The sequence below is a fragment of the Hypanus sabinus genome, chromosome 5 (genome assembly GCF_030144855.1).
Source record: "Hypanus sabinus isolate sHypSab1 chromosome 5, sHypSab1.hap1, whole genome shotgun sequence".
NCBI lineage: Eukaryota > Metazoa > Chordata > Chondrichthyes > Myliobatiformes > Dasyatidae > Hypanus > Hypanus sabinus.
Window position 1 is genome coordinate 183,555,416 of NC_082710.1, and position 21,917 is coordinate 183,577,332.

At 45.4% G+C, this 21,917-nt stretch overlaps 1 protein-coding gene across 2 annotated transcripts in view; it reads right to left on the bottom strand.

The window, feature by feature from the left end:
• The window catches only part of LOC132394722 (butyrophilin subfamily 3 member A3-like), a 51,074-nt gene that overhangs the window by 9,598 nt on the left and 19,559 nt on the right, over nucleotides 1-21,917 (bottom strand). For both annotated transcript variants that reach the window (XM_059971107.1, XM_059971106.1), the window contains exons 6-13: nucleotides 20,685-20,711; nucleotides 15,445-15,471; nucleotides 13,214-13,240; nucleotides 9,074-9,100; nucleotides 5,884-5,910; nucleotides 5,399-5,425; nucleotides 4,419-4,445; nucleotides 2,468-2,494 (exon numbers count right to left, since the gene is read on the bottom strand). In XM_059971107.1, the coding sequence (XP_059827090.1) occupies nucleotides 2,468-2,494; nucleotides 4,419-4,445; nucleotides 5,399-5,425; nucleotides 5,884-5,910; nucleotides 9,074-9,100; nucleotides 13,214-13,240; nucleotides 15,445-15,471; nucleotides 20,685-20,711 (216 nt within the window). The remainder of the gene's footprint in view (nucleotides 1-2,467; nucleotides 2,495-4,418; nucleotides 4,446-5,398; nucleotides 5,426-5,883; nucleotides 5,911-9,073; nucleotides 9,101-13,213; nucleotides 13,241-15,444; nucleotides 15,472-20,684; nucleotides 20,712-21,917) is intronic.

A 21,917-nucleotide genomic window follows, 5' to 3' on the forward strand; every position in this document is an offset into this window, starting at 1 on the left:
AATTGGACTTCGAGCTCCCCACCACTGAGCACACCTCCACAGAGCAGCATCCATCACCAAGGACACTGCTGCCATCAGGCAGGAGGTACAGGAGCCTCAGGGCTCACACCACCAGGTTCAGGGAGAGTTATTACCCCTCGACCAGCAGGAACCACCATCCAGGACACGCTCTCGTCTCACTGCTGCCACCATCAGGCAGGAGGTACAGGAGCCTCAGGACCCACACCACCAGGTTCAGGGAGAGTTATTACCCCTCGACCAGCAGGAACCACCATCCAGGACACGCTCTCGTCTCACTGCTGCCACCATCAAGCAGGAGGTACAGGAGCCTCAGGGCCCACACCACCAGGTTCAGAAACAGTTATTACCCCTCAGTCAGCAGGAATCCCCACCACCCAGGCCATGCTCTCGTCTCACTACTGCCACCATCAGGCAGGAGGTACAGGAGCCTCAGGACCCACACCACCAGGTTCAGGGAGAGTTATTACCCCTCGACCAGAAGGAACCACCATCCAGGACACGCTCTCGTCTCACTGCTGCCACCATCAAGCAGGAGGTACAGGAGCCTCAGGGCTCACACCACCAGGTTCAGGAACAGTTATTACCCCTCAGTCAGCAGGAAGCACCACCCAGGCCACGCAGTTGTCTCACTGCTGCCACCATCAGGCAGGAGGTACAGGAGCCTCAGGACTCTCACCACCAGGTTCAGGAACAGTTATTACCCCCTCAACTATTAGGCTCCTGAACCAGAGGGGATAACCTCACCCACCCCATCACTGAGCTGTTCTCACAACCTATTGACTCACTATCAAGGACTCTGCATCTCATGTTCTCGATATTTATTGTTTATTTGTTTATTATTTGCACAGTTTGTTGTCTTTTGCACGTTAGTTGGTTGTCCATTCTGTTGGGTGCGATCATTCACTGATTCTATTGTGTTCTTGGATTTATTGAGTATGCCCACAAGGAAATGAACCTCAGGGTTGTATATGGTGACATATATGTACTTTGATAATAAATTTACTTTGAACTCAAAGCTTTGGGCATGCAAATTGGCACCAGAAGCATGAAGACGCTTGTGGACTGCCCTAACACAATCCATGGACTGCACTGGATGATATTGATAAATGGCAGATTTCACTGGAATATGCGATGTAGAGTTCATCTTTAATTAACTTTTACTCACTTGCTAGCACCCACTGGAATTCAGAAGAATGAGGAGTGACCTCATTGAAACCTATCGAATGTTGAAAGGCCTCAATAGGGTGGATGAAGAGAGAATATTTCCTATGGTGGGAGAGTCTAAGACCAGAGGACACAACCTCAGAATAGAGGGAGACATCCACTTAGAACAGATGGAGAAGAATTTCTTTGGCTAGAGTGGTGAATCTGTGAAATTTACTGCCACCAACGACTGTGGAGTCATTGGGTATATTTAAAGCAGATATTTAAAGTATATTTAATTCATTTGTCAGGGCATGAAGGGATATGGAGAGAAGACAGGAGATTGGGGCTGATAGGCATGATGAAATGGCAGAACAGGCTTGATGGGCCAAATGGCCTAATTCTACTCCTACATCTTATGGTCTTATGCTTTTACATGCTCTGGCCATCAATTGGCTCTATGGAAGTTAAAGGACAGATAATATTTCAGGCCCATTTTCTTCTGTAGATGCTGCCTGACCTGCTGAGTTCCACCAATGCTTTGTGTGTGTGGCTCATGATTCCAGTACCAGTGGTTTCTCGTGCCTGCAGTCGGCTCTACACAGTGCTCTTCGAAAATCTATTAATCTGCTTTACCTAAACAGATGTAGGTTAATGAGCTTGGGTTTTCCTCCTTGGAGTGAAGGAGGACGAGAGGGGACTTGAAAGAGGTGTACAGTTTGGTAAGAGGCATCGAAAGAGGGGACAGCCAGAGACTCTATCCCAGTGTGCAAATGGCTAATACGAGGGGGCATAATTGTAAGGTGTTTGGGGGGGGGAGGGGGTAAGATGTCAGAGGCAGAGAGAGTTCTGTATACATGAAAATCCCTGCCGGGGTGGTGAAGGCAGATACATTAGGGACATTGAAGGGGCTCTTAGACAGGCACATGTGTGGGAGGGAAAGACCAAATAAGGGCTTCCTAACTTTTATACGCCATGGATCCCGACCATTACCTGAGTGGGTCTGTGGACGGCAAGTCTAGATTGATCTTGCAGTGGGGTTAAGAGGTCAGCACAGCGTCGTAGGACTGTGCTGTGATGTGGTATTGAGATTAGAGGATTTGCCAGCCACCTTACTGAAGAATGAACTGCATGGAAAACCTAAAAAGGCTGGAGTGACGTCTCCGAACCAAATCCCAGCACGGGTGCCTTGAATGGCGCAGAACGGCCACACAAACACTCGGCCAACAGCAACAAGCAAGGCCGCAGAATACAACCCAACCTTATGCCGAGCAGGAGCCAGACCAACGAACTGAACACTTACCAAACTCAGTCTGGAGCTTCTTGTAATCTGCAAAGGAAACAATCATTAGGAAAAAGGTCATCAATCTGTTTACAAAGAGTGTTGATCAACGGGGGGAGAATGAGGAAAACACAGAGCACTACAGACAGAAGTGATCACACCACCTGCACGATGCTTGGTCAACTGGATAAGCAAATCTGCCGATGACACTAAGATTGGGGACGTAATATAACATATAACAATCACAGCACGGAAACAGGCCATCTCGGCCCTCCTAGTCCGTGCCGAACTCTTAATCTCACCTAGTCCCACCTACCCGCACTCAGCCCATAACCCTCCACTCCTTTCCTGTCCATATACCTATCCAATTTTACCTTAAATGACACAACTGAACTGGCCTCTACTACTTCTACAGGAAGCTCATTCCACACAGCTATCACTCTCTGAGGAAAGAAATACCCCCTCGTGTTTCCCTTAAACTTCTGCCCCCTAACTCTCAAATCATGTCCTCTCGTTTGAATCTCCCCTACTCTCAATGGAAACAGCCTATTCACGTCAACTCTATCTATCCCTCTCAAAATTTTGAATACCTCTATCAAATCCCCCCTCAACCTTCTACGCTCCAATGAATAGAGACCTAACTTGTTCAACCTTTCTCTGTAACTTAAGTGCTGAAACCCAGGTAACATCCTAGTAAATTGTCTCTGCACTTTCTCTAATTTATTGATATCTTTCCTATAATTCAGTGACTAGAACTGCACACAATATTCCAAATTTGGCCTTACCAATGCCTTGTACAATTTTAACATTACATTCCAACTTCTGTACTCAATGCTTTGATTTATAAAGGCCAGCATAACAAAAGCCTTCTTCACCACCCTATCTACATGAGACTCCACCTTCAGGGAACTATGCACTGTTATTCCTAGATCTCTCTGTTCCTCTGCATTCCTCAATGCCCCACCATTTACGCTGTATGTTCTATTTGGATTATTCCTGCCAAAATGTAGACAAAATGGACAGAGAGGAAGGCTATCTGCACGATGCGTGGTCAACTGGATAAATCTGCCAATGACACTAAGATTGGGGACAAAATGGACAGAGAGGAAGGCTATCTGGACCAGCTGGGAAAATGGGCTGAAAAATAAATACGTTGTGAAATTTACTGTTTCGCTGTAGCAGTACCGAGCAATCTGTTCCTTAAGGGGAGCTCCCACTGCCTGTTGGGTGGTACGGCAGTGTAGTCATCAGCACAACACTTTATAGTACCGGTGACCCAGGATCAATTCCCGCTACTGCCTGTAAGGAGTTTGTACGTTTTCCCCATCACTGTTTCTCTGGGTGCTCCAGTTTCCTCCCACAGTCCAAAGATGCACCAGTTGGTCGGTTAATTGGTCATCGTAAACTGTCCCATGGTTAGGCTAGGGGTTGCTGGGTGGCATGGACTCAAAGGGCCAGAAGGGCCAATTCCCCTCTGTATCTCAATACATGAATCAATAGATAGCTAGATAAATAAATCAATTAATCCATAAATAAATAATATTAACTGCTCCCAAAGCCATGCATCTGAAATAGCCTCTGACATCCAAGTCACTTGTGACGTAGCTACTAAGCCCAGCTGAACTGTTTCCACGGACATCGGTGTGTTACTAGCTCCTGAAAACCGGTTGCCTCGGGCAGGACAGGGCTCTTTGGACGAGGTTTCGAGCTGATCTTGGAGAAGGAAACCTCTGATCTCAAACCTCCCCTGCCTTGCATTTATACCTATTCATGGGGGAGGCTTCAGGAGTGAACCCTGAGGAAAAGTCCGGAGCCGGAGTCCCCAAGCCAATCCTACACGGAGGGGAGATCCTCGTGCAGAGATTCTTTAAATGAGGCCCAGCCAGGGTGTCCATCCCACATTCGCCTACAACCTCTCATCGTCGCAAAGCTCCGGACCGCGTAGTTAACCTGTGAGCAACTCGGCACTTACTAGCTGTGATCGTGCTGCTTTCCTCCTCTGTAAAACACAAAAAGAACCGATGTGAAACAAATTTTAGTCCCGAATCCCAACATGCAGCAAGATTCCCCACAGTCCACGCACACCAACACATATTACAGGCTATCGTAAGGTCAGAAGTGATTCACTTTAGAAGGGCGAGCTTGAGGGCAGAACACAGGATTCCTTGCAGCCTGGAGGAACGGAGGGATCTTGGGATTCACGTCCACAGATCCCCCAAAGCTGCCGTTCAAATTGACAGGGTGGTTAAGAAGCTGTACAGTGTGTTGGCCTTCATTAGTTGGGGGACCGAGTTCAAGAGTCATGAAATAAAGTTGCAATTCTATAAAACTTCGGTTAGACCAGACGGAGTATTGCTTTCAGCTCTAATCACTCTGTTATAGTGACGATGAGGGTACAGAGGGTTGTTACCAGGATGCTGCCTGGATTATGAGAATATGTTGTGCAAGCCAGGACTTTTCTCTCTGGAGTGAAGGAGAACGAGAGGTGACTTAATGGAGATGTACAAGATAAGAGGGAAAGATAGAGTGGAAAGCGGAAACTTTCCCCAGGGCAGAAATGGCTAACGTGAGGGGGCAAACATTTAAGACGACTGGAGGAAAGTATAGGGGGGAGATGTCTGAGGCCAGTTTTTTTTTAAAAACAGAAGAGTGTGTGTCACGCACAGTCAGCAGTGGTGGTAGAAGCAGGTACATTGAGGACATCTTAGATAGGCTCACAGTGGAGGGCTATGTAAAAAAGTAGGGTTAGATTGATCTTGGTGTAGATTAAAAGATGAACACAACATTGTGGGCTGAAGGGCCTGTACTGACTTCCATCCACAGTAGTATTACGAGCAAAGGCAGGAGAACCAGCCCTATTCACTTTGCGACTGACATTGAAAGTGACTGGTATTAATTCAGCGGGGAGATGTCAACCCCAGCAAGTGGGGAGCACTGGGAATATCCACTTACCAAATTTCTTTTTAAGTTTCTCAAGCTCTGAGCAAACAAAAAGAAAAACAGGAGACAATGTAATGATTGTAACAAACAGACTAGGATTAGCTCAAACAACATCACTCATGCAAGAAATTATGCAGAAAAAGTAATGCCTCACTTTCAGCGACTCGAATCTGCAGTTTTTTCTCGTGTTTTTTTTTTACTTTTTTTCACTATTTGTGCAATTATTGGCTGTCCCTCTACCTCCTCCCCGCCCACCCCTACCCCCTCCACATCCCCAACCCTCACACCCACAACCCTAATCCTAACCCTAACCCCCACCCCTACCCCCTCCACCTCCCCAATCCTAATCCAAACCCCCAGCTCCACCCCAACCACCACCCTCAAGCCCGGCTCCGACAACATTAAGGAACCAACATGATGCCCAGGAACCTGAATGTGGAAACTGCAGAGGGTAACAGATGAGACTACACTGGTGACAGAGTTCTCTACATGCTCACCTGATTTCTCTGCTCGTACTGCTTCCGCTGAAACAGACAATAAAAACATATTAAGAGGCGTTGCCAGTGACCAGAGCCCAGGGAGCCCGTCGTACAGTAGGGACAGTCAGCAGACTCTTAACAAGCCGAAAGCCTCGCGTCATTGAAACTTCGAGCAAGGTAGGAAACTTCTCTTTGGAGCGAAGGAGGATCAGCGGTGACTTGATAGAAGTGTACAAGATGATAAGAGACATCGATCAAGTGGACTTTATGTGTCTTCATGTGAGTGTGTGTCAGTGACTCTTTCTCTGTGTGTGTGTCTCTCTCTAAGTCCATCTGTGCATCTCTGTCTGCGTGTGTGTCTCCCTCTATGACTGTGTGTCTCTCTCTCTATGACTGTCTCTCTCTCTCTATGACTATGTGTGTCTCTCTCTCTGTCTGCGTGTGTGTCTCTCTCTCTCTATGACTATGTGTGTCTCTCTCTCTGTCTGCGTGTGTGTGTCTCTCTCTCTATGACTATGTGTGTCTCTCCCTCTGTCTGCGTGTGTGTGTCTCTCTATGACTGTGTATCTCTCTATCTGCGTGTATCTCTCTATGACTGTGTATCTCTCTCTCTATGACTGTATCTCTCTCTGCGTGTGTCTCTCTATGACTGTGCATCTCTCTCTCTGTCTGCATGTGTGTGTCTCTCTCTATGACTGTGTATCTCTCTCTCTGTCTGCGTGTGTGTCTCTCTCTATGACTGTGTATCTCTGTCTGCATGTGTGTCTCTCTCTATGATTGTGTATCTCTCTGTCTGCATGTGTGTGTCTCTCTCTATGACTGTGTATCTCTCTGTCTGCGTGTATCTCTCTCTATCTGCGTGTATCTCTCTATGACTGTGTATATCTCTCTCTATGACTGCACCTCTCTCTGTCTGCATGTGTGTCTCTCTCTATGACTGTGTATCTCTCTCTCTCTGTCTGCGTGTGTCTCTCTCTCTATGACTGTGTATCTCTGTCTGCGTGTGTGTCTCTCTCTATGACTGTGTATCTCTCTCTTTCTGTCTGCGTGTGTGTCCCTCTCTATGACTGTGTATCTCTCTCTGTCTGCGTGTGTGTCTCTCTCTACGACTGTGTATCTCTGTCTGCGTGTGTGTCTCTCTCTATGACTGTGTATCTCTCTGTCTGCATGTGTGTGTCTCTCTCTATGACTGTGTATCTCTCTGTCTGCGTGTGTGTGTGTGTCTCTCTCTATGACTGTGCATCTCTCTCTCTGTCTGCGTGTGTGTCTCTATGACTGTGCATCTCTCTCTGACTGCGTGTGTCTCTCTCTGACTGTGTGTCTCTCTCTATGACTGTGTATCTCTCTCTCTGTCTGCGTGTGTGTCTCTCTCTCTATGACTGTGTATCTGTCTGCGTGTGTGTCTCTCTCTGACTGTGTGTCTCTCTCTATGACTGTGTATCTCTCTCTCTGTCTGCGTGTGTCTCTCTCTCTCTATGACTGTGTATCTCTCTGTCTGCATGTGTGTCTCTCTCTGACTGTCTCTCTCTATGACTGTGTATCTCTCTCTGTCTGCGTGTGTCTCTCTCTCTATGACTGTGTATCTCTCTGTCTGCGTGTGTGTCTCTCTCTCTATGACTGTGTGTCTCTCTCTCTGTCTGCGTGTGTGTCTCTCTCTCTGTCTGCGTGTGTGTCTCTCTCTATGACTGTGTATCTGTCTGTATGTGTGTGTCTCTCTCTATGACTGTGTATCTGTCTGTATGTGTGTCTCTCTCTCTATGACTGTATCTCTCTCTGTCTGCGTGTGTGTGTCTCTCTCTCTCTCTCTATGACTGTGTATCTCTCTGTCTGCATGTGTGTGTCTCTCTCTATGACTGTGTATCTCTCTCTGTCTGTGTGTGTCTCTCTCTCTATGACTGTGTATCTCTCTCTCTCTCTCTGTGTCTCTCTCTCTCTATGACTGTGTATCTCTCTCTGTCTGCGTGTGTGTGTCTCTTTCTCTCTCTATGACTGTGTATCTCTCTGTCTGCGTGTGTGTGTCTCTCTCTCTCTCTATGACTGTGTATCTCTCTCTGTCTGCGTGTGTGTGTGTCTCTCTCTCTATGACTGTGTATCTCTCTCTGTCTGCGTGTGTGTGTGTCTCTCTCTCTATGACTGTGTATCTCTCTCTGTCTGCGTGTGTGTGTCTCTCTCTCTATGACTGTGTATCTCTCTCTGTCTGCGTGTGTGTGTGTCTCTCTCTATGACTGTGTATCTCTCTGTCTGCGTGTGTGTGTGTCTCTCTCTCTATGACTGTGTATCTCTCTCTGCGTGTGTGTGTGTCTCTCTCTCTCTATGACTGTGTATCTCTCTCTCTCTCTATGACTGTGTATCTCTCTGTCTGCGTGTGTGTGTCTCTCTCTCTCTATGACTGTGTATCTCTCTCTCTGCGTGTGTGTCTCTCTCTCTCTATGACTGTGTATCTCTCTCTCTGTCTGCGTGTGTGTGTCTCTCTCTCTATGACTGTGTATCTCTCTCTGTGACTGCGTGTGCGTGTCTCTCTCTCTCTGTCTGAGCGCCTCTCTGTTGTTCAAGATTTCTAGCATCTGCAGAATCTCGTGTTGGTGTGTCAATGAGCTGCTTGGTTCCGATAGCAGTGAGAAATAGCTGTTCAAGCCGTGACATCAGGAATTTGATATGAAAAAAGTTCTTATTCTACTTGACGATGGAATAACTTTAATCATCTCGAGGATAAAACAACAGGTGAGGAAGGGGTTTCCATCTGGATATGTCCGTTTCAAAAATAAAACAAAATAGTAAGAGCCCAATGCTTGCTTTCAATGATTTCCTAACTATCTGTGAAATATGATCCAAAAATTAATAACCGGTAATGTAGTTTAGAAACACGAGAGATTCTGCAGATGCTGGAAATCCAGAGCAATGCACACAAAATGCTGGAGGGTCTGAGCAGCTCAGGCTCTATGGAAACGTACAGACAACGTTTCGGGCCAAGTCCATTCATGGCCAGACTTCAGAAGACCCCTATGACTGCTACATACTGAGAGTTTTGCCTTCCCTGTTACATAACAGTCAGTCAAGGTGCTGTTTGCTTTCGTCTGATAGGCAAACCTCAAACCGTAATCACTGCCCACCAATATTCAAAACATTGTGCTTTTAGAGAGGAATACAGCCACAGGCTTATGCCATTACCCCATGGCACCATCTTCACAACACAACCCACTGTCCTTACCTTTCTCCCTGCGCAACTTCTCATACCCTGAAAGAGAACAGAAATCCAGCTGTTAAATGGGTGACCAGCTGTAAGCTATAACACTTCCATTCGTTCAGGGAATAGGTAAAGCTGCAGATGAACCAAAAACCAGAAACACGGGTTAATGGCACCCACGGAAAGGGAAACTAGGCAGTGTTTCAGGCCAGTGACCCAGCCGCAGAACAGGGTGGGAGAGTGGAGGGGTGTCATCAGTTTGTACAGCCCACCGGGGGCGGCCAGGAGTGAGGTCCAAGAAAGCGTACCTGTTAAATACGAGAGCATAAGGGCAGCAAAGTCGCACACCAGTTACAACATCAGCACGCACAAACTGGGTCCAACTCCTGCTGCAGTCTGCAAGGGGTCTCTGTTCTCCCCGGCTGCTCTGCTCTCCCCCACATTCCAGAGAAACACAGGTGCAGGTTAGCAAGCGGTGGGCATTCCGCACTTGTAGGCTGCCCCCAGCACATCCTCGGACTGCGTTGGTCCTGGACGCGGACACTTCACTGTACATGTGGGCAGGTTTGCCACAGGTGCAGGGGTGGGCTTGAACTAATTTGGCAGAGTGAGAGGGCAGAGTCTGGGACAGTTGGTGCACAACGAGATACAGTGTGTAGTGACACTGTCAGGAGGAACGGGCAGATGACAGGGCAAAATTGCAGTCAGTGGGAGGAGTTAAAGTGTAATGGGGGGCCAAAATCAAAAAGTGACGAATAGAGGACTGAAGGTGTTCTATGGGAATGCATGCACCAAGTGGGATAAGGTCGATGATCTTGCAGCAAGTCAGAGATTGACAGGTATGACCTCGTGAACGTCTGAGTTGTGGCTGAAAGAAGGTCGTAGTTGGGAGCTTAACATCCAAGGATGCACACTGCATCGAAAGGACCGCCAGGTAGTCAGGAGGGGTGGGATGGCTCTGTTGGTACAAAATGAAATGAAATCTTTGGAAAAAGGCATCACAGGATCAGAAGATGTAGAAACTGCCAGGATAAAAAGACCCTGATGGGAGTTATATACAAGCCCCTGAACAGTGGGCAGGTTGTCGGCTACAAATTCCAATGGGAGATAGAAAAGGAATGTAAAAAGGGCAAGGTGCAATAATCACGGGGGATTTCAATATTTTGGTAGACAGGGAATATCCAGTTGGCGTTTGATCTCAAGAGAGGGAATTTGTAGAAGGGCCTATTCCACGCTGTCCCTCAATAAAAAAACAATTCGCCATTGTGCACGCATTTGATGGCCACTCTATTAGGAACACCTCCTTGTTAATGCAAATATCTAATTAGCCAATCATGTGGCAGCAACCCAATGTATAAAAGCACGCAGGCACGGTCAAAAGGTTCAGTTGTTACAACCAAACTTCAGAATGGGAAAGAAAAGCGACCTGTGACCTTGGAGTGATTGTTGGTGCCAGGCAGCACCTCGGAAGCTGCTGATCTCCGGAGATTTCTGCCCTCTACAGCTTCTGTGAGTGAAAATGCCTCGTTAATGAGGGAGGTCAGAGGAGAATGGCCAGACTGGTTCAAACTGACAGGAACTCAAATAACCATGCATTACAACAGCGGGTGCAGAAGAGCACCTCTGAACATTTAACACGTCAGACCTCGACGTGGATGGACTACAGCAGCAGAAATCCATGAACACACACGACAGTCGGCTTACCTCACACTACAGACACATGGTGCATGTGGGGTAGAGAGAGTTGGGTGGGGGGAAGAGGGGAAGTAGTACAAGGTGTTGATGAGGCCTAATTTACAGTATTGTGTGCAGTTTTGGTCATCTACCTACAGAAAAGATAAAAATAAGGACAAGAGAGTGCAGAGAAAAACTCCAAGGATTTGGCCAAGTCTGGAGGATCAGAGTTATGAGGGAAAATTGAATTGGGACTTTACTCCTGGGAACATAGAAGACTGAGGAGAGATTTGATAGAGGTAATCAAAATAAACAGAGTAAATGCGAACAGGCTTTTTCCACTGAGCTCAGCTGGGACTACAACACCAGAGGTCATGGGTTAGGGGTGAAAGGTGAAACGTTTAAGGGGAACATGAATAGTGTGAAATGAGCTTCCAGCTCAAATGATCCATGTGGGCTTATTTTCAACATTTAAGAGAAGTTTGAACAGGTACATGGATGGGAGGGGAATGCAGGGTCATGGTCCCGGTGCAGGCCGATCAGAGAAGGTAGCTTAAATGACAAACAAGAGAAAATCTGCAGATGCTGGATATCCGAGCAACACACGCAAAATGCTGGAGGGACTCAGCCGGCCAGGCAGCGTCTATGGAAAAGATTACAGTCGGTGTTTCGGGCCGAAACCCTTCTGCAGGACTGGAGGAATAAAGCTAAGGAGTAGGTTTAAAAGTGGGGGGGGGGGGTAGAGGGAGAGAGAAAGGCAAGGTGATAGGTGAAATCTGGAGGGGGAGGAATAAAGTGAAGAGCTGGGAAGTAAATTGTTGAAAGAGACAGAAGGCCATGGAAAAAAGAAAAGGGGGGAGGAGCACCAGAGGGAGGCGATGGACGGGCAAGGAGATAAGCTGAGAGAGGGGAAATGGTGAAGTTTGGGGGTGGAGGCATTACTGGAAGTTGGAGAAATCGATGTTCATGCCATCAGGTTGGAGGCTACCCAAACAGAATATAAGGTGTTGTTCCTCCAACCCAAGTGTGGCCTCATCGTGACGGTGGAGGGAGGCCATGGAAGGACATATTGGAATGGGAATGGGAATGGGTGGCCACTGGGAGATCCCGCTTGTCCTGGTGGACAGAGCGTGGATGCTCGGTGAAGCGGTCTCCCAATCTACATCGGGTCTCACCGACATGCAGGAGGTCACGCCGGGAGCACCAAACACTGCCAGTGACCCCAACAGTCTCACAGGTGAAGTGTCGCCTCACCTGGAAGGACTGCCTGGGGCCCTGAATGGTGGTGAGGGAGGAGGTGGAGCACTTGTTCTGCTTGCCAAGGGGAAAAGGGGTGGGTTGAATGGACAAGGGAGTCACGAAGGGAGCCACCCCTGCGGAAAGCAGAAGCTGTGGGTAGGGGGCAGTGGTGGGATCTCGTTGGAGATGGCAGAGATTCTGGAGAATTACATGCTGGGCATGGAGGCTGGTGACAAGAGGGACACTATCCCTGGAAGGGTGGCAGGAACATGGTGTAAGAGCAGACGTGCGTGAAATGGAAGAGATGCGGTTGAGGGCAGTGTTAATGTGGAAGGGAAGCCCCTTTCTTTTAAAAAGGAGGGCATCTCCATTGTTTTAGAATGAAAAGACTCATCCTGAGAGCAGAAGTGGCGGAGATGGAGCAATTGAGAGACAGGGATGGTGTTTTTACGAGTAGCAGGGTGGGACGAGGTGTCGTCAAGGTAGCTGTGAGAGTCCACAGGTCTGTAATAGACATCAGTGGATAAGCTGTTTCCACAATTTCAATGGTTCGGCAGAGACCAGGTGGGCCACAGAGCAGGCTTCTGAGCTGTACTTTTCTATAACCGTGACTCATCATAACAATTAAATCTCTGGGTCGGGGGAAGTGTGACACCCCCGATGACGTCAGCTTCTGATGGTTCTGAAGGTGAACCCCGACGGAATACTGACCAAGTGTAACTCGGCAAAGTTTAGAGAAGCCTGCGTTGTTTCCCCCGGAGCGCTGGAGGCTGACAGGAGACATGTTTATAAGATTATCAGAGGCACAGAGAGAGTAGACAGACAATACCTTTTTCCCAGGGTTCAAATGTCTAAGACCAGGGGGTGAGAGGGGCTAATTTCAAAGGAGATACAGAGAGTGGTGGGTGCCTGGGGTGGTGGAGAGCCAGAAATAGTGGAGACTTCTAAGAGACATATAGATAGGCACATGATTGTGAGGAAAATGGAGGGACACGGACATTGTGTAGGCAGAAGGGCCATTTGACTGGTTCAGCACAACACTGTGGGCTGAAGGGCCTCTTCCTGGGTCCTTTGCAAGATTGTCACACACCAGCATCCAATGTTGGTCCCAGTGGAAACGCAGTGCACTGCAGGGACGTCCTCTCACTCATCGTATCCTCGCTGAACGTACAGGGAGGCATACGGCCTATCTGCCACCAGTATTCACGGCGTCAGAACACTCGATCACCATAAATTGATCCCGAGACTCACCTTCTTCCGCTACCAGCTTCTGTTTCTCTGCAAGAGACAGAAATCCCATGTTAGGAACTAGGGCCAATGATAAAGAGCAGGCTGTTCCCACTGTGGACCTGTACGGTGTCAGATAGATCTCTGGTGAACCAGTACCTGCCCTCCATTTTAAGATTCGTCCCCCTTGTTTTGCCTCTCAACTGGAGGAAATGCATCACCTTCCCAAATTCATTCACAAATAATGGAACATTCCAGCACAGTTCAGGCCCTGGTTTTGTGACCTCTGACGGCTGGGTCACCAGTCTTGTAAAGACACTGCAGCAACGGCAAACCGCTTCTGTAGAAACATACGCCAAGAACAACCATGGTCACGAGTAGAGCAACAGCAGGAAGTGGGTCCTCCCCACAGGCAACGAGCCCTTGCTCGGTAGACAGATGGAAGACCGTGATCTGAACCCTAACCCTAATGCATGATCACACAACACACGATGATGCTACTGATACCACCTTCAACCCACAATGTTGCGCCAAAATTTTAACCTGCTCTAAGATCACTGTAACCCCTCCCACCCACGCATTAGGGTAAGGGGTAGGGTAGCCCTCCATTTTTCTATCATCCATGTGCTTATCTAAAACTCTCTTAAATTTCCCTAATGTCCCTGGCAGCACGTTATACACACCCAGCACTCCATAAAAAATCTTCCTCTGATACCCACCCCTGCACTTTCCTCCAACCTACTCAAAATTATGCCCCCTCATGTTAGCCACTTCTGCACCTACGACATTTTCTCTAATCCAAGCAGCATCCTGGGAGATCTTATGAGGCGACCAGAACTGAACACAATATTCCACCTTCTATAAGAGAATGGCCTTGTCTCTGGATGGGCAGATGCCACAGTGGTTAATCTAGGCTCAACTGCCGGTCTTCCATAAATAAAAAACCTTGCCCAGGCTTGCGACCTGGAAACTTTCCAAGGTGCAAATCCACGGTCCATCAAGACTAACGGAGGCTGAATCAAATGAAGGGCTGGGATGTATTGGGTTTTCTGAACACAGGGACATTATCCAACGGTCAAATGGCGCCACAACACGAACCTCTCACTCAGCTAATGAGCGGATCATCAACTACAGGAGGAAGACATCATGATCCAGTCCTCGTCAAGTGGAGAGCTTTAAATTCCTTGGCATTGTCACATCCAAGGGTCTGTCTTGGGACCAGCAGGTCAGAGCAATCACAAAGAAGGGTTGACAGCAACCCTACTTTCTTCGAGGTTCACATAGATTTACTATGTCATCTAAGACTCTACCTTCTATAGAAGCACAGTGCACAGTTCCCTGACCGGTTGCATTGAGGCCTGGTTTGGAAACACCAATGCCCAGGAATGGAAAAAGTGGTGGATACAGCCCAGTCCATCACAGGCAACAGCCTCCGTGCCAGAGCACGTCTACAAGGAGCGCTGCCACAAGAAAGCAGCTCCCATCATCACGGGGCCCACCATCCAGCCATACCGTTTTCTCGCTGCTACCATCGGGCAAAAGGTACAGGAGCCTCAGATCCTACATCACCTGGGTCAGGAACAGTTATTACCATCAGCTCCCGAACCAGCGAGGATAACTTCACTCATCTCAGTGCTGAACTGCCTCCACAACCCACAGACTCACTTTCACGGACTCTACAACTCGTTCTCAGAATTATTCTTCTTAACTTGTACGATGCATCTTCTTTTGCACATTGGCTGTTTGTCAGTCTTTGTTCACGTTGTGGCGACCCATTTCCTGGCACACCCGAACTGGCTCACAATTAGCCAGCGTTCCGGCTAAGGGAGATAGCCTACGGGGGTTTGTGAGTACGTGTCTTTTGGAGCATCCGCGCCCATGGGGGGCGGGTTGAGGGAGGCTTTAAAGCAAGGCTGTTTAGTTCGAATAAAGTTATCTTTGACTGCAGTTTACCGATTCCCGTGTCGTTATTTTAGCGCTGCGTGTAGCACACCGCTACAACGTAATAAATTCTACTGCATTTTTATTTTCCAGTAAATGCCTACAAGAAAATGAATCTCAGGGTAACCAATCTTGTAGGCATTTACAGGAAAATTTGTAAATCTCTTTCTCCAAACAAAGATGTGATTTTTCACTTCAGTGTTCCGTTCCTTCCCCAACTTCCTCCGCACCCACCACAAACCTCCAACTCTATACCCTCACTCTCACAATCTGATAGGTATAAATTCACAATCTCCTTTACTGCTGGTCCTTACCAAGTTCTTCTTTCAATTCTTCTATCCCTGTAACAAAGAGAAAGAAAACAAAAATCAATCAGCAGTTTTATTCTTGCCCAGAACCATTATTGGTAGGTGGCACAGTAATTGGACTTTCAGAAGGGCTTTGACCAGTTGCCACACACGAGGCTGTTTCACAAGCTACGAGCCTGTGGTATTACAGGAAAGATTCTAACGCGGATAAAGCAGTGGCTGATTGGCAGGATTCAGAGTGGGAATAAAGGGAGCCTTCTCTGGTTGACTGCCAGTGACTAGTGGTGTTCCACAGCGGTCTGTGTTGGGACCGATTCTTTTTACATTGTATGTCAATACAGAAGACTAAAGGACAGCCAGACTCAAGCAAGAAGAACAGGAACTTATCGAACCATGGTTCTCTACAGAAGGATCCATCTCCAGACTCACTGACACGGACCTGGTACATGAACCCAGACACACTGACACGGACCCGGTACATGAACCCAGACACAGTGACACGGACACGGTACATGAACCCAGACACACCGACACGGACCCGGCATATTAACCCTTACAGAGAAAAGAGAAACAACAACATCAACAATCAATGAATCGCCAGGATTTGGACCGCGAAGTAAGCACTTCTAACGGACCTCCCTCGAAGCTAGCCATTCAGAATATTCTGCAGCTAAACTGTTCACAGTGTTTTGAACCAGCCAACTAGACCATGACATACACGAGGAAATCTGCAGATGCTGGAAATTCAAACAACACACAAAATGCTGGTGGAACACAGCAGGCCAGGCAGCATCTATAAGGAGAAGCACTGTTGACATTTTGGGCCGAGACTCTGTCCTGACGAAGGGTCTCGGCCCGAAGCATCGACAGTGCTTCTCTTTATAGATGCTGCCTGGCCTGCTGTGTTCCACCATCATTTTGTGTGTGTTGTTTAGATCATGACATCCAGTCTTTCGCCATTCGGAGCCCGGAGGAGTATATAAGCCGGCATTCTGAGGAGACAACACCCTCAGCTGTGCACTGACGATGGCTTCTCAATTTGAGCCGAAACCTCTGCAAACATTTTGCCAAGCTTGGCTACAAACCAAACTTCCAAATATGTCAATGATTTGGATGACAGAATTTATGGCTTTGAGACTAAGTTTGCAGAGATAGGTGGAGGGGCAGAAACTTGAAATAGAGAGGCTACAGAAAGAACTTGACCAATTAGGAGAATGGGCAAAAACCGAACAGATGGAATACAGTGTCGGGCACTTTGGTAGATGAAATGAATGGAGAGAAAATTTTAAAATCCGAGGAGCAAGGGGTCTTGTGGGTACTTGTGTAAGATTCCATAAAGGTTAACTTGCACGTTGAGTCGGTGGTGAGAAAGTAATTGCAATTTAGCATTCATTTCAAGATGACCAGAATATAAGAGCAAGGATGTAATTTTGAAGCTTTATAAAGCACTGTTCAGGCCTCATTTGTAGTATTTGAGCTGATTTGGGACCCTTATATTAGAAGGGATGTGCTGAAACTGGAGAGGATTCAGAGGAGGTCGATGCAAATGATTCTGGAATGGATGAGTTACCAAATAAGGACCAGTTGATGACTCTGGACCTATACTCACTGGAATTCCGAAGAATGATGGGGGAATCTCACTGAACCCTATCGAACGATGAAAGGCCTCAATAGACCAGATTTGGAGAAGAGGGCACAGCCTCAGAACAGCGAGACATCCACTTACAACAAAGATGAGGAAAAATGTCTCTAGCCAGATGGTTGTACAGGCCAAGTCATCGGGTAAATTTAAGGCAGAGGTTGATGGCATCTTCATTAGTCACAGTGTCAAAGGTCGCAGGGAGAAGGCAGGTAAATGAGTCTAAGTTAATCATATGGGATCCATTTAAAGCATTTCTACGTGGTCAGATCATTTCTTATTCAGCTAAGCTTAAAAAACAGACTAAAGTAGAATTAGGTAAGATTTCAAAACAAATTAAAGATTTAGATAATATTTATGCAATTTCCCCTAATATTGACTTATTTAAACAAAGGGTGGAACTTCAATCACAATATAATTTATTGTTAACTCATCCTATTGAAGGTGACTTGTTTAAGCTAAAAAGTCAATTTTATATGTTTGGAGATAAAAATAACAAACTGCTTGCATCTCAATTAAAAACGGCCAGAGCCAAAAGGCAAATTTTGAAAATCCGTAGGAAAGATGGCACCCTGGCTTGGGAGTATGAAGAAGTTAATAAGATTTTTCAAGATTTTTATACTGAACTTTATAAATTTCAATTTCCAGTGGATTATTCTAAAATGAATGCCTTTTTACGAAAGATTGCTTTTCCTCAAATTTCTGTTGAGGATCAAAGTACTCTCGTTGCCTAAATTACTGAAGCTTAAATCCATAAAGCTATTTTTTCAATGCAATCCGGTAAGGCCCCTGGACTTGATGGCTATCCTGTAGAATTCTATAAAAAATTTGGAAAATTGCTTTCTCCGTATATGCTGGAAATGTTTAAAGATGATTTACCCTCTACTTTTTATGAGGCTTCTATTTCTTTAATTCTTAAAAAGCATAAAGATCCTACTGATTGTGCCTCATACAGTCCTATTTCATTATTGAATGTTGATACTAAGATCCTGTCAAAGATAATAGCCAATTGGTTGGAAAATATTTTGGGTTAAATTATTTTTAAAGATCAAACAGGATTTATAAGGGTCGTTAATTCCTTTTCAAATGTTCGGAGATTATTTAATATTATATATTCATCTTCTTTTAAAACTCCACAATGCGTCGTCTCTTTGGATGCTGAAAAAGTGTTTGATCGAGTCGAATGGAAATATTCATTTAATGTTTTAGAGAAATTTTGCTTTGATGTTAATTTTAATAATTGGATTAGAATGATATATAAAACTCCTATTGCTACTGTTATTACTAATAACTGTAGATCCCCTTTTTTTCAGCTTTCATGGAGAACAAGACAGAGTTGTCCAATAGGTCTTTTGTTATTTAATTTAGTATTAGAACCCCTTGCTAGTGCTCTTCGTGAAGCTAAAGATACTCATGGGATTCTTGTGAATGAGACCATTCATAAATTTCTCTTTATGCCGATGATTTACTGATTTACTGGTTTATATATCTAATCCTGAGGAATCTATCCCTGCCTTGCTAAAATTATTCAATGAATTTGGGGATTTTTCAGGATATAAAATTAATTTTAATAAAAGTGAACTGTTTCCTTTAAATGAATCTGTTTCTATATATGATAATTCTCTTTTCAAAGTTATGGATTCCTTTAGATATCTAGGCATTATAATCACTAAAAAATATAAGGATCTTTATAAAGCTAATTTTGTTCCCTTGGTAGATTCTATTAAGTATTTATTTAGCAGATGGAACCCACTTACGTTTTCACTCGCTGGCTGCTTCCATACAGTCAAAATGATGATTTTACCACATTTTTTAATTTATTTCAGAATATCCCTGTTTTTTTGATCGAGTTGTTTCTATTATCTCATCTTTTATTTGGAATGATAAAAGACCAAGAATTGGTAAATGTCACTTCCAAAAATTGAAAAAGGACGGAGGTCTTGCTTTGCCTAATTTAAGAATGTATTTCTGGGCTGTTAATGTGCAATATATGCCCTTTTGGTTATACTGGGTTGATAAGAACAAGTGGCCAATTTGGGTAGATTTGGAATTGAAAGCTGTGAAACAGTTTTGTTTAACCTCGTTATTGGGAGCTGCTCTACCTATACAATTAGCTAAAGTTGCTAATTTAAATTTATACCCTATGATTAAGTATTCTTTACAAATTTGGCTCCAGTTCTGTAATTTTTTTAATCTTAAAAAATTTAAACTTTGTAGTTTAATTTATCGAAACTATTTTTTTAAGCCTTCTTTGAGTGATCCAATTTTTTTACTTTGTAAAAATAAAGGTATTAATTCTTTTTTGGATATATTTAAAGAAGACAGTCTTTTGAACAATTAGTTGATAAATACTCTCTTTCATATTCACACTTCTTACAATACCTTCAAGTTAGACATTTCTTACAGAAATATTTAAGTAAATTTCCTTGCATATTAGAGGCCGATCTGTTAGATATTATTATGAGTATGAACCCTTTGATGAAGGGTTCCATTGGAAGAATCTATAATTTATTATTACAATGGGATAAGCGTCCTTTATTTAAGATTAAACAAGATTGGGAAAAGGAACTTAATTTGACTTTTGTGACGGAGGACTGGACGCGGATTCTGAAGTTGGTTAACTCTTCTTCGATTTGTGCTAGTCATTCACTGATTCAATTTAAAATTGTACTTCGTTACTATTTGATGGAGAGATTGTCTAAAATCTTTCCTGATGTTGGTAGTTATTGTGATAGATGTAAAACTGAGACAGCTACACTGACACACATGTTTTGGTCTTGTTCTATACTGGAACAGTTCTGGAAGTCAGTTTTATCTACAATTTCTAAAGCACTTAAAATTAATTTACAACCTAACAAATTAACTGTGCTCTTTGGAATAATACCTCAAAATATTTGTGGTATTTCTTTATCTGACCAACATGTTATTGCATTTGTTACATTGATAGCTAGGCGGGTCATTTTGTTGAAATGGAAGGATATGTCGGCTCCCACTCTGTCACAATGGTTCTCTCAAGTGATGCTATGTCTAAGTTTGGAGAAAATTAGAAGTCGAACCTTCGAACCCATGTTTGATATTGAGAAAAGATGGGGGTCATTTGCTCATTACTACCATTTGAGTTAATTGATAGATTTTCTCCACGATCAAATTGTAAATTTTGGTATATTCTTTTTGCTGGCGGTTTGATGTTTATCTTTAGAAGCTTTTTGTATGATGCATGGCTCCGGGGTTGAACACTTAATTGGTTTTTTCCCCCCTCACTTTTTTCTTGATTTAGTAGGGGTTTTTTGAAAAGATTTGAAAAGAAAGCTATAATGGAATGGCAGCACAGACTTGATGGGCCAAAGTGCCTAATTCTGCTCCTGTGTCTCACTGTGCCCCGTAGGATGATCGGAGAGAGACTGAATAGGAACCCGATGGGCAGGGTTTTCAGTACAACGAATGAGCTGCCAACGAAGGTGATGAGGGAGAGACATTAGCAAATGGACGAGTAGGTGAATAGGACAGGCTTAGATGGACGTGAGGCTGACACGGGCGAACGAGACTGGCTTGGAGCAGTTTGGCTAAGGGCCTGGTTCAGTGCTCTACAAATCAAAGCATTACTTACGCATAGCACCCGAAGATTTCTTCACGTCTGCAAGAACAAAGGACAAACTTGTCAGAATAGGAAACACAGTGAATTAAAACAGCGACAGCAGACTCACCCGTCGCTGCGTATTCAAATGATACACCCGATAGTGTTGCAGCTCTATAAAACCCTGGTTAGACCACACTTGCAGCACTGTGTCAGCTCTGCTCACCTTACAGGAAGGATGCGGAATCTCTAGGGAGGAGATGCTGTCTGGATTAGTGAGCATGTCTTAAGAGGGTAGGCTGAGTGAGCGAGGGCTTTTCTCTTTGGAGTGAAGGAGGACGAGAGGCGACTTGATAGAGGTGTACAAGATGATGAGTCATAGAAAGAGTGGACAGTCAGAGTACTTTTGCCCAAGGGGGAAATGGCTAATACAGGAGGGCATAAAGTTAAAGTGATAGGAGGAAAGTATGCGGAGGGGGGGGGGGGGGGGGGGAGAATATCAGAGTATGGTTTTTTAAACACTGAGTGCTGGGTGCATGGAACGCACTGCCAGGGCTGGTGGTAGAGGCAGATACATTAGGGACAATTAAGAGATTCTTAGAAAGGCACATGGATGATAAAAAATCAGAGGGCAATGTGAGCGAAGGGTCCAAGAGTAGGTACGACATTGTGAGCCACAGGGCCTGTACTGATCTGTGTTCTATTAGGTGATCTATAGAGCAGAACAGCAGAGAAACGTATCCATCTCTGTTCTACGTTCCATTCCATTCCCAGTACCTTCTGCCTTTCTGGGGGATGTGATATTACTCAGTTCCTCAAGGTTGTCACAGACGGGGGAGCTGCCACTACCTATTAAATGGCCTCTGACAAGCAAGTCCAGCTCCTGGTTCACGTGTGGCTTCGGCACCAAGACCGCCAGGACTGTTTCGACTGACAGAAGGGACAAAGGTGGGTTACTGGCACCTTAAAACCGGTCGCTTCGGGCAGATGTTTGGCCGCTCATCTCGGAAAAGGAAAGTTCTGATTTCAAACTCTGCTGCCTTGTGGCTGTGTCCACTCGTGGGGAAAGCTGGAGTCCCTAAGGCAGAGTTCAACGCTGACTGGCAACTCTTGCGACACTACTGCTGCCAAGCTTTATCGTTTTCTGCTGTACCTCTTGAATCAGAGGGAGAGCCTGCGACACAGGTAACAGCTTGTTTTACACAGTACTGCCCCACTTTACGTATCCAATGCAGACAGCAAGCACGCAACCTGCAGGGCTGAGCC